Below are 13267 nucleotides of genomic sequence, written 5' to 3'. Positions count from 1 at the left end.
AAAAGGATATCCATTGATACGATCCTATATATGTCTAATCAGAAATAATCCCCAAGGAGTTTGTTAAGAGTTTCTCCTAAGCAGGTGAGTATAGGATTCAGCCTCACACATCTTCTTCCCACATTTCCAATATAATGACTGAAGTAGGGGCTACCTGACTTCCACATGGAGAAACGCATGAGCTAGGAATACACCTGGAACCTATACATTGCCTGTAAACATACAATGCCAAAAACACTTCCTGAATGCTGCCCTGTCTGTGGGAGTTTTTGCATATAGAATAAGTGTGTGTAGTACTGTAGCATAGAACTGGCAAGATTGGGTACTAGATATCAATTTTGGGGTTGCGGTATGGATGCTTAAAGAGATATAGTAATTGCTTTTATAACATTCCTTTTTCCAGGAAACCCATTTATGATTTCTATGGTTCTACTACAAGCCCTGTTATGAAAATCTTGCTTACAGCAATGTGTGTTTCCTTCCTCCCTCTCCCTCCCTTAATTTTCCAGGGTTACATTCTGCTTGCTATCATGGCCATATCCGTCTTGTCCAATTTTTACTGGACAATGGAGCTGACATGAATCTTGTGGCTTGTGATCCCAGCAGGTCTAGTGGTGAGAAAGATGAACAGACCTGTTTGATGTGGGCCTATGAGAAAGGTATTACTATTTTGGTTTGGGGGATTTTACATTAGGAAAAAGATCGCATTACAGACTGGGAAGGATATGAAAAACAAATCAGCTCAGCCCAGGCATGCTGAGAATGGCTGTCATCATGTGTCAACTTCTGACACTGACAGAATGAGGGATATCAGGTATGGGATTTATGCTCTTAGAAATGCCAACATGCTAACCAAAGTTTTCACTTCACACAGATTTAGTTACAGCCTTCCTTAGTTCCAATAAAATAAAAAATCCTAAAAATCCATAATGCTATACCTCAGTTCAGAAAAGGCTATTTCTGCCTGCAAAAGCATAGACTAGGCTTTAAACCCTTTCCTCCACCTGTTATCACCAAACAAGGTATCACAGACAACATTAGAATGCAGTTACCCATGAAGTCCATTAGGAAGTCAGGACTACTATTGATTTTATGTGGAAGGAAACTCTGGTTCTGTTGTGATGGGCTGCAACATAAACCTCCTTTAAAGACAGATAGCTATCCTTGATTTCCTGCAGAAACTCTTCAAAGAAACTGCATATCTCGGTGGTTTCTGCTATGCTGTACTGTGTGTTACACATTTCACAGATCTGCCCTGGCAACAGCTCAAATTCATATTCTGCTTCTCTCTGTCCTCCAAACTAAACTAGAAAACTGTTGGTTCTTGGAAGCTATTTCCTTGTGCTCATCTGTTGCTAAGTATTCTTTCTGAAGTTATAAACAACTTTACTTGAGAGAGCAATTTGCAGAGTATATCAAACCCTATATTAAATTCCAGTGAGCAATCAAATATTATTTGCTGGGGGTTTTTAAATTATACTCAGCATAATTTAACTGTGTCCCCATTCAGAAGACACCCTAAACTATGGCTTTAACCATGGTGGTTAAGCCAGAAAGCCTTATTCACCTTGGTTAAAGCCATGGTTTAAGGTGTCTTCTGAACATGGCCTGGCTTTCTGGCTTAACCACCATGGTTAAAGCCGTGGTTTAAAGTGTCTTCTGAACAGGGCCTATATTTCTATAAATGCATTCATTTATTAGCCATTCCTGTGTTTTCAGGTACAGTTGGCTATTTGCTACTATCAGTTGACTGATTTGAATTATTAAATTTAAATGGTCACTAATGAATAAATATACTCTGGGCAGCTTATGGTCAAGACAAAAAAATAAAATGTAAAAAATATACAAAATACCATAATTAAAATCAACAAATAATAAAAATGCAGCATTTTTTTTAAAAAAAACTTCCTTCTAATAAAAAGAGCATAAAACAATTAGCAGTTCAGTTTAAATCCATATTAAAACAGCAAGAGCCCAATCTGGTGGCACAGTGAGATTCAAGGCTAAGTTGTGAGAGATTTTGCCATTTATTGATTGTTTGTGGTATTTAAGGGCACGATGCTATTGTCACACTTCTGAAGCACTACAAAAGACCTCAGGATGAATCTCCATGCAATGAATACTCCCAACCTGGAGGAGGTATAGTATTGAAAAGCTGTTCATGTTGCATTGCTAGACAAGCATGACACCAGACTGTGTGCATGGCCCTGAAATAGTGCAGCGAGGATTAATAGCCTGGACAGCGAAAGCAAAGGTAACTGCCTGGTTTAGACCTGAATCAGCTCATCTGGGAGCAAGGTGGTGCAGGAGGGGAATGGTTAAATAAAAGCCTTGGCCAGCGGAGGGGGAAGGAGCGAAAGCCGGGAAGAAATCCTTAGGTTTAAGGAAAAGAGAGAGATGAGGGGGGAGGGCAGGCTTCACATAAAGCCATAGCTGGGGGGGGGGAGGGATAATAATAATAATAATAATAATAATAATAATAATAATAATAATAATAATAATAATAATAAAAATAATAATAGAAAAACACATACCTCATCAACATAGCAATACCAAATGACAATAATGTTGTTGAAAAAGAAGAGTAAAAGAGAGAAAAATATATACCACTGGCCATGGAAGTCAAAGAACTATGGCAACAGGAAAAGGTCACTATTATTCCATTAGTCACATCAATCACTGGCATCACATCAAAAAACTATACGGAAAACCTCCAGAAACTGGGCCTACCGAAATACATCCACGCCAACATCCAAAAAGCAGTCATAATTAAAACATGCTCAATTGTCAGGAAATTCCTGAATCTGTAAAAGACAGCATGACTTGGCAAAGCCCGTCATGTCCGTCTAGAAAAACCGCCATGAGTGAGAAAGAGACAACAACAACAACAACAACAACAACAACAATAATTAATTTTATTTATTACCCGCCTCTCCCTCTAGATTGAGGCAGGGAACAACATGGAATACAAAATAGAAAGAGTCAACACCCTGTGAAGTCCTGAAAGAAGGTGACCATTCCAATACGGGGAGCACAGAAACTAGAAAGGATGAGGGGGACTTTAGAGATGATTATCTGCCCATCCCATTCCAGCAACAGAAGAGCTGGACTCTGAATGGGAGTCTTTGTACACTGTAATAAACAAAGCTAAACGTATATGTGTACACTTATCTTTAGGCTATGGACCTAGGAAGTCCATTTGATGTTGAAACTCCTCCTTCCCAGTGTCCCAACAGCAGTGGGTTATAGGTCAGAGCCTATGCAGAACAATGCATTTCATTGCATTAAAGGCAGACGCCATTATTTTTCAAGGTGCTTTGTATTTTGATACCTTTTATGAATTCCTTTTTATCTCAAAACAATGTTGTCATTCCACATTACATGTAAGAGAAAGAGGAGAAGGGGAAGATCCTCTCCTGCATGCTTGATTTGTCTTTCAGGCATTCTCTTTGTGTTGCTTCCCTTTGATGCGTTTTTGGTCTCTTGCACTTTATGACTACAGGCCTAAACATCTTATTTGAAGCTAATTTTTATTTAAATCAATGATACGTACCACAAATGAAAGTGGTTAGGATTCAGGTGTAAATCTATATATTCATCTCAAGACTTCTCCGCCAAATGCATTCTGTTTTTTAATTGTAAGGATGAATGATTATTTTCTGACCAACTGCACAACTGGCAAATGGCAAATGCTATGAAAACATTTAACACTTACCCAAAAAATTGCACTACTTACTACCCAGGAAACCACTGCATAAACAGAGATAAATTTATGTTTTACCAATGGCAGGAGATGGATTTTATTAAGTTAATGCATAATAATACAATAACAGTATTGGGTAAAAGTGGGCCTGGAGAAATCAGTGTCCGATCTTTTTACTAATTTCAGTACAGCAAAGCAATACTCTGCTACCCTTCCTGCAACGTTGCAGACTACACTTGGTTATTCAAGAGCATCTATAGCTATAGTTATTATGAATAAAATGAAACACAATAAACATCCTTAAAATACCCTGCGATTTGCCATTTAACATTGTGCTGATCTAAAAGCAGTCGTTTGAATCTTGCTATGACTCTTTCTCCTCCTTATCTCCCAAATCTCCTTGAACACCCCAATTCCCTACTTCCTAGAATTGAAATGGAACTTCTGCACCCATTCAGTTGATGTTTAAATCTCAGGATGTTTAAGTATAAGAAGTTTCTTCCCCCCGCCAAGTTTAGCTTAATATTAATACAGGCTCGTTTGTTTTAGTAAGATTCAGTCAATTCTTACATTGCATGAACTTTGAAGCTGTAGATATTATGAATCTATAAAGTTCCCTTAGCTTTAATGGAACTACATAACATTTTCACATTGATGTTAATAAAGTCACCATGTACAATATCAGTATTGCTTTTAAAACACAAGTTTATAACCATTATGGGGTTTCTTTAATGTGTTAGCTTAAAAAAAATACAAAGCACTATACATTTGTTTTGAACATCTGTAAAGTTCACTCTTGCTTTTATTTCAGATGGATCTTATGTGTCAGTTCCATCTCCTCTGGGGAAGATTAAAAGCATGACTAAAGGTATTTTAATGCTGAAGAAAGCCCATTGTGTTTTATCTCTCATTACAAAATGCATTTATTAGAGATAGGTCAAATTCTTGCAAAGGTCATGTTGAATGTTGGAGGCTTACTCCAAAGAGTTGTTAAAAGAGAGATTGTCTGTTCCACAAGCTCTTCTAAATTGGTAGCACAACTATTGAGCACTGCCATCTTCGATGTGGCCGTGTCTACACAAATACAGCACCTAAATTGTATTTGCCAACTTTATTTCCTGAAGACTCATATTTGAATGTTTGACTGATACACAGAAATGTAACAGGCATGATCCTATCACTTCATTTACTTACCTTGAACAGTTTAAGCTGTCAAGGTTCTGCCTATATGGAAGCTGTTAAGACACAGGAGCCCTGTGAAGAAACACCCCAGCGGAAGCTGTCTTATGCTGAATTAGACTGTGGGTCCATCTAGCCTACTGTTGTTGACATTTATTTATTTATTTATTTATTACATTTTTATACCGCCCAATAGCCGAAGCTCTCTGGGCGGTTCACAAAAATTAAAACCACCATAAAACAACCAACAAGTTAAAAACACAAATACAAAATACAATATAAAAAGCACAACCAGGATAAAACCACGCAGCAAAATTGATATAAGGTTAAAATACAGAGTTAAATACAGACATTGGCTGGCAGTGGCTCTCCAGGAAGGATCCTTTCATAGGGCTCCCTGGAGAAGTCGGGGATTGAACTGGGATGTTCTGCATAGCTCTACCATTGAGCTATAGCCCCTCACATGCTTTAGCCCCTCACATGTTCAGAACTGGAAGCACCTTTCCTGCCTAGTCTCAACAACAGGCAGAGAAGTACAAGTAAGGAAAATGAAAATTTAGAATGAGGGGGAGTATACAAGTCGGGCAAAGCCAATAGCAATTTCTACTACATGGTTTAAGGCCTTGCTTGGCAATAATCATCCTAAAATAGTGCATGTTAAGCATGTACGTGATTGGGGTCTTCTGACTCGAAATGTCCAAATTGATGAGTTGAGAACTGTTTGTTAAGATAGCTGCTAGTGCATTGCCATGCTGCCTTGTCCTATGAATGTCTAAGATATAAGGGGCTTTCTTTAAAATAAATGTGTCTGGGATTGCAGCTTTGGTTTAAACACAGTAAGAATTGTAACTGTGAAATAGGTTCTTTTATCCCAAAGTGAAAACTATTTGTTATTATAATTCCCATTATTGTAGTATGTCATACATCCCGCAGCAGTGCAAGCTGAATTGAGACATTCTGGCGATGTCATACTAAGGCACTAGGGTGACTTCTTTCTTATTAAAAATTTAAAAAATGATGATAGGGATCTAAAGGTAGGTACTATCAGATTTAAACCAACTTCATTTTAAAAGAATTCTTTACAAAAAGTAATAATTGTATCTTTGAGGCATTAACTCAGCTGAATGTTGATAGTTCTTTTGGCACACTTCGTTTATGAATTTTCTTCCCAAATATTAGCTTTAGGTGCATCAAGAGTTTATATCCTACCCATGTAATCAGAAGGCACATTCTAATGCTCCGTTATGAAATGTTTTGATAAACCTCTTATAACAGAGCACATGGATCAACAGGTTAGTCTAAAAATTTAGTTGTGTACCAAATCCAATTCCAAGAACCACTGAACAGCAGATCGGAATGGCAATAGAAACACAGCCTCACTAGCCACTGTTAGAGAGACAGGAAAGGGAACTAATTCCTTGTATAACGGATTTTCTGAAACCATTACATGATCCAGATAGAATATGCATATGGAATGGTGTTCTTTAGTGATAAGCTGCTAAAGCTCAAAAGCTCTAAGGATGTTGCAAATCTGTGTTTATTATTGGGGTTTATTGTAGGATACTGAAACAAAGAGGTAGAGAATTCCAAGTCAACCAATTTATAGTAAGAAAATAAGCCATTCATCCATTCATGTGTTATTTATTTATATGTTGTTAAATGTGGTGCTTTAATATATATTTTTCACTGCATTTTACAAATAGATGTTTTTTCTTTTGCAGAAAAGGCAGATGTTCTTCTCCTTCGGGCTGGCCTACCATCCCATTTTCACCTCCAGCTCTCGGAAATTGAGTTCCATGAAATTATTGGCTCAGGTAAAAGAAAGTGGAAAAATGTGAGCATTTTAGAAAAAAGAAAAGAAATGTTTACATGTTGCCTATTTATTCGCATTCAATTTAATTTGTTGTAGGATCGTTTGGAAAAGTATACAAGGGAAGATGCAGAAATAAAATAGTGGCAATCAAACGGTAGGCGTTAACGGAATGTTCTGTTAAGTTACTTTACTGATTCAGAGCTTTTTTAACACGACATTCTTAAAGCTACGTTTGATATAATTTTTTCTTATGCTACTCATCAGTTACCGAGCCAACACCTACTGCTCCAAATCAGATGTTGACATGTTTTGCCGTGAAGTTTCCATCCTGTGCCGACTCAACCACCCCTGTGTTATCCAGTTCGTTGGTGCTTGTCTGGATGATCCAAGTCAATTTGCCATAGTCACACAATACATATCTGGAGGATCCCTCTTTTCCTTGCTACATGAACAGAAAAGGTAATCTGACTTACATCCATGAGTTACTCACCTGTGATAGCAGGCAGTGGAGTTTGGTGATTCTGATGTCAGTGGGGCAGTGAATCCGCTCTGGGTTTCAGTCAGAAGCAGTCAGAACTCTAATGGAACGATAGCTGACTGAAACCCAGACCTTAGCTAGATTGGGCAATCCCCAGGATCATCCCTGTGCATCCATATGATGCACAGGGGATCCCAGGATCAGCGAGGGATGATCCCTTCCTTGCCCTGGGATCTTGCCCTACCTTTTGAGACAGTTTTTTCTACGATCCCAGGCTGAGCCCAAGAATGTGTGGCCAGGCGTCACAGTTTGTCCCGGTTCCTCGCGAGGAGCCAGGACCCCCACACAGGCCACAGAGCTCCTCAGGATAACAGGGATTTTTTTTAAAAAAAAACACCTTAACTTTTGCGCACAAGCGCTTGTGCGTATCTTCCCCTTTAAGAAAAAAACCAAAATGGCGGACGTGACGCCTCTCCCTCTGAAGTCATTGCATGCCACATGTGAACAGAGGGGGAGATCTCACAATAAAAATATCACGAGCTCTTCACCCCTCCGTCCCGATAGACCATAGGTCTAGCTAAGGCCCTAGAGCAGATTCACCCACTGCGTGGTAACATAGCCACCAGCTTCCACTGGTAGCAGCAACTCTGATGCTTTATGCCCAGCTTATCAGAGCTTTCATTTACACTGCAACTTTTAAGCTATGTGTGCAATGGGGACAGAAAGAAATGGCTGAGTGGGAGAGATACTTGCATTTAGAATGTTTTTAGGATGTTTTAAAGATGTTTTAATCATGTATGGTATGTTTTTAATCAGTTTTTAATGTGTATTTTATATCATGTTTTAACACTGTTTGTTTTATACTTTGAATGGTTTTAGTTTTTGTGAACTGCCCAGGAAGCTTCGGCTATTGGATGGTATAAAAATGCAATAAATAAATAAAATAAATAAATACATTTATGCTCATTATGAGGCATGTCCTGCTCTGCTCCATTCCCACCCCAAGCCAGAGACTTTCTGGTCAGCATTGGAGGAGGAGGAGGAGGAGGAGGAGGAGGAGGAGGAGGAGGAGATGACAAATAGTAGCAAATTAATCAAGATTTAAATCATAATAAAGGTATTTCCAACTTAGTAGATGTTAAGATCATTTCTTATTTTAATCTACTTTGAGTCGATTTGTGGATAACACAGCCTTAAACTTCTTAATAATCAGTAAGTTTGACATACTCATCTCCCATCTCTGATTTTACTAATACCATGTTTTCTTTTCATTGCAGGAATCTTGACTTGCAGTCGAAATTAATCATCGCAGTAGATGTTGCCAAAGGTATGGAGTACCTTCACAATCTTACCCAGCCAATTATACATCGTGATTTAAACAGGTACATTTCTCTTTTCGTCTCCTAAGTCCACTGTCATATTTAGTCCTGAAATGAATATTCGATGTCATACAGCTCTATAATAGTGAACTGCTGAAATGAGACCGTTCAGTCAAAAACTGAGATACTTTCATAGCTGAACCCATATTGCCTTTCGAAAGCACCTGCCTAGTGCTGTCTATTCCATTTTGAAACAAAAGGCTGCCTGGTAACTGGACAGTGGATTAATCAGATATGAAGCTTACATGAAATTACACATTCTGGAGATGTCTAGAAAAATAAAGGTCACAACTTGCTCCTGCAGTCCACAATTTCTTCTTAAGGATCACAGCTCCGGCTCCAGTTTATTTGATTGATTTACAATATTTTTATTCCAGTTTTCAAGGCAAAGCCTCTTCGAGGTCATTTACAAGGTAAAGAATACAATCAATTAAAATAGCACTCTTAAAATGTTTTAAAGTAACAGCCATAAAACGTACATTTATCAAATAAAATAGGTGTACATTCATTTAAAAGCAGACTGGAACATCCAGGTCAATCTACAGCGGTGATTTAGTGTGGAGACAGAGCACTTAGGGGTCATTTTGCAACCCATGATGTCATGGTCAATCAGCAGACACCCCGCAGCTCCTCTCTTAAAATGGCGCCTTTTCACAGAGGCATTGTAGTGTGCCTTTTTTCCTTAAATGCAGCTCCCACATGCAGGGCTGGCCAGAGGGGGGGCAGTGGGGCCACTTGGCATGGGCCTATGATTTTGAGGGGTCCTACTCCAAGTCCCCCTGGTAGAGGCAAAGGGGGACCCTTTGGTAAAGTTTTGTTACAAAGTAGCTCTCCTGTGAGTGAGCAGTACTGACTCCATTTTGAGACAGCCAAAAAGCCAAGATGTCTTCACCCCCCATCTCTAGCAGAGATGAGACAAAAGCACACGAATGGGGCTGAGAGCAATCACAAAAGGCTAGATCAAGTGAATCAAGTCATACTTTTGGTCCGCAATGGTGCAAGTACGTTTGAATGGATTAGCAGTTTTGAACATTAACACTGACAAGGCAAAGTTGCTTGATTTTTCTGTTGTTGTTGATGAATTTGCCCCAAAAAAGCATGTAAAGCATTTCTGAATGTGAAGAAGTGATGTCTTATATACATCTTGAATAAAAGTGCTTGCCATTACCTTTTTTATAAATCGTTCTAGTTCATATGTATTTAGAACTGATTAAAAATACTTAATGAGCAGTTTGAAATGGGGCCTACATTTCCCATCTGGCCCGGGCCTATTACCAGCTTTGCCTGGACCTGCCCACATGGTTCAGCTGCAGTGTGCCCCAAGGCCTCCAAATTGAATCCACCATGCTCGAGGTGTGTCTGTGACCACAGTGACCTGGTCAAGGTTTGGAGCAGTCCCTTTTTCCCTCTCATTTTCCTCCTGCAGCTCCCTTCTCCACCTTTTATCCCTACTTCGCAGAACTGCAGAAAAACAAAATCCAAACATTTAAACCACACTGTATGAAACATTAAAATAAAACATCAGAAGAGCATAATCATTGGTTGTGCATGTTCACAGCAAAGCAGAAAGGCTTTGGCATCTACTAACAGAGACAGGAGGATGAGTAGTTGTCGCTGACTCCAGAGCACTAGGTAACTCCGGCCTCAAGAATTCTTACAAGAATTCAAATGTGAAATTGCTGATCTTCTAACAAAAATATGTAAAGTGTCCCTAGATAGGCCTCTGTACAAGTACTGGAAAGTGGCTAATATAGCATCAGTTTTTAAAAAGGGATCAGAGAGGATACAGGAAATTAAAGCCTGGTTAGGTAAATTAATGAAAAGCATTATTAATGATAAAACTAGCAAGGACAAGTCCTGCTGAAGAAGAATTAACACGGTTTCTGTAGAGGTAAGTCTTGTTTCACCAACCTATTAGACTTCTTTGAGAGTGTCAACAAGTATGTGAATAGGGGTGGAATTCAAGCGCTCTAAGCTGGCCCTGACTGACCTGGAAAGAAATTTTGGAGTTTTGTTGGGTAGCTTCAGTGGAAACATTGACCCAGTGTGCGGCTGCTGTGAACAAGTCAGATTCCATGTTGGGGATCATTAGGAAAGGAATTGAAAATCAAACTGCCAATATCATAATGTCTTATACAAATATACTGTGTGACCACACTTGGAATACTGCATGCAGGTCTGGCCACCACAGCTGAAAAAGGATACTGTAGAGTTGGGAAAGTGCAGAAAAGTGCAACCAAAATGATCACGGGCCTGGGGCTTGATCCCCTATGAGAAAAGGTTACAGTGTCTGGGTTTTTTTTAGGTTAGGAAAAGGGTGAGCAAAGGGGTCACTATAGAAGGGTATCTAAATGTGGAGGAAGTGGCTAGGGAGATATTGTTGTACCCTCTCATAATACTGGAACTCAGGCTCATCCAAGAATCTGAATGGTGGGAAATTCAGGGCAGAACAAAGGAAGTACTTCTTCACACAGCACATAGTAAAACTATGGCATTCACTATCACAAGTTGTAGTGAGGGCCACCAATTTGGGACAGCTTTTTAAAAAGGTCAGGCAGGTTCATGGCGTATAAGGGCCATCAGTGGGTGCTAGTCAAGATGGCAATATATTATTATCTCCAGTACTGGAGGCAGTGTGCCTCTCAACATCAGTTTCTGGGGAAAGTGGGAGAGTGTTATTGGGCTCATGTCCTCTTGAGGCCACATGGGAAATGCACAACAGGTTGGCCATTACAGGAACACCATGCTGGTCTAGATAGGCCTTGGCCTAATCCAGCATGTCTCTTCTTATGGTTTTAAGTTCAGCTAGGAGTGGCAGTGGTAGCGCTATTGTGTGGGAAGGTGAGAAATGTGGAGACTGAAGGAGAATCTAAGTCCCAGTGCTTCATAAAGTATGAGATGCATTCTTTGAAAGCTGTTCTTTGGAATACACCATTACTTTTCAACTCCAAGAAGCCTACCGTGGCCCCTTAGTGGTCTTTGGAGAGATGCAGCCTTACGTTTGCTGTTAAATAGCTTTATAGTTCCCTGTAGGTGTCACCCAACCTATGCTGTTGAGAGGGATTGTGCAGGCTCTTGACAACTGTAGCGGGGGGGGGGGGGGAAGCAGCAGCCCACTGACTGGAAGTAATCTCTAGCCCATCTCTTAAAGCCTCTTGGAATTTTCATTGTAATAATTAATACCTAATTTGAAAGACATCAACTGTCTGTCATGCTTGAGATAATTTTGGAAGTAATTAATTCATCCTGATTTATTAACTCAGTGGGAGTGCAGGTGATCATCATTAGAACAGCCCACAACCTGCTTGGGTTATTTGCTTTGCATTATAGACATTTACTGAATCTGATGTATATAATAAAGCCAGAAGGTACTGTTTTCAAGGGAACAAGGGTCCTGTTTCTTACATTCCGATAGTATTCTTTCTGCAAGCTTTTCTTTAGCAAAAATAAGTCCGTGCTAATATCCTTTACTTCTAAAAATGCCACTATTTTGAAATAAAGTACTCTTTCTTCTTCTTTTCTTATAGTAACTCCTTTTGAATTATGTACACTAAATAAGCATAATGAAAATGTGCACTTAGCTGATTTGGGATCATAGCTAATGTAGCATTGACGGGAGTTCACTTCTTCCCCCTCAGTTCTCTGTGCCACAACCCACCCCATTCCGGGAGGTCCTTTGTCTCTCATGAGAGGCTTTGGGAGGTTGGTACTGGATGAAGGAGGAAGTTGGGCTTCCGCAAACTCACTTCTTACAGCATGGCATTGGACAGCATTCTTAGGCTGAAATCTAATCCATACTACCTAGAAGTTATCCCCCTTGAAAATGTATCCATGCCTTTGCACAAGTGCTAAATAGAGGATGACGAGAGTGCTATGCATGATGCATAGCCCTCCCCTGTATGTTACGGTGATTTTAGATTGTAAGCCATATGGCAGATTGTCTTGTTTTGTTTTATTTTGTACAGCGCCATGAAAATTGATGGCTCTTTATAAATAAATAAATAATAATAATAATAATAATAATAATAATAATAATAATAATAATAATAATGTAAGGAATCATTTGCTGAGAAAATGTTAACGGTTAAGGATTTTACAATGTTCTCTAATACTGATATTAGCCGGGGCAGGTCTCTAATTCACACAAACAGCTCCTGCATTTGCATGGGCTACCCCCTTTCACTGTGATTTGAGAATTGTTCTTTGCACACCTCTCTGTCTCACGCACGGACATTGTCTCATGCCTGACATTGCATTGAATAGGGAAGTGAGCATGGGTTCGATGGAAGCTCTGTGAGTGCATTGGAGTTCCAGTGATGCTTTAGGTGATGGGTATATATGTTTGCTGTGAATATGTTGTTATATCATACCCAAAATAGTATTAATGGTCCATATTTGGGAATGACGAAGATTACTGCTTATACCCAACCCAGTGATGGTATAATTAATTTCAAATAAAACTGCAGCGTAGAATTGTATTTGCGTTCCATCCTTGTTATTGTCTGAATCTATTAATCTACAGCAGGCTAAAAGCTTTACAGTAACTATTAGCTACAAAGAAAGATTCCAGTGCCCATACTTCTTTTATCAGGAAAGGAAATTAGGTTTATTTCCTCAAGATTTGTGAAGAAACAGAAGTGCTCTGCAGCCAGTAGCCTTTCAAGTTTCTGTATATCTGGCCACAGAGTATAATTGGCAACAGAGTTTTGACAGAT

At 39.3% G+C, this 13267-nt stretch overlaps 1 protein-coding gene across 1 annotated transcript in view; it reads left to right on the top strand.

Annotated features, from left to right (window-relative positions):
• The window catches only part of TNNI3K (TNNI3 interacting kinase), a 209668-nt gene that overhangs the window by 76765 nt on the left and 119636 nt on the right, over positions 1–13267 (top strand). The window contains exons 11-17 of the mRNA XM_063137406.1: positions 510–659; positions 2053–2139; positions 4515–4571; positions 6604–6696; positions 6792–6849; positions 6960–7154; positions 8451–8555. Of these exons, the coding sequence (XP_062993476.1) occupies positions 510–659; positions 2053–2139; positions 4515–4571; positions 6604–6696; positions 6792–6849; positions 6960–7154; positions 8451–8555 (745 nt within the window). The remainder of the gene's footprint in view (positions 1–509; positions 660–2052; positions 2140–4514; positions 4572–6603; positions 6697–6791; positions 6850–6959; positions 7155–8450; positions 8556–13267) is intronic.

This window comes from Elgaria multicarinata, chromosome 1 (genome assembly GCF_023053635.1).
Source record: "Elgaria multicarinata webbii isolate HBS135686 ecotype San Diego chromosome 1, rElgMul1.1.pri, whole genome shotgun sequence".
In the NCBI taxonomy this organism is placed as follows: Eukaryota; Metazoa; Chordata; class Lepidosauria; order Squamata; family Anguidae; genus Elgaria; species Elgaria multicarinata.
The sequence above is the reverse complement of the archived record's forward strand: the minus strand, read 5'-3'. Positions and strand labels throughout refer to the sequence as shown.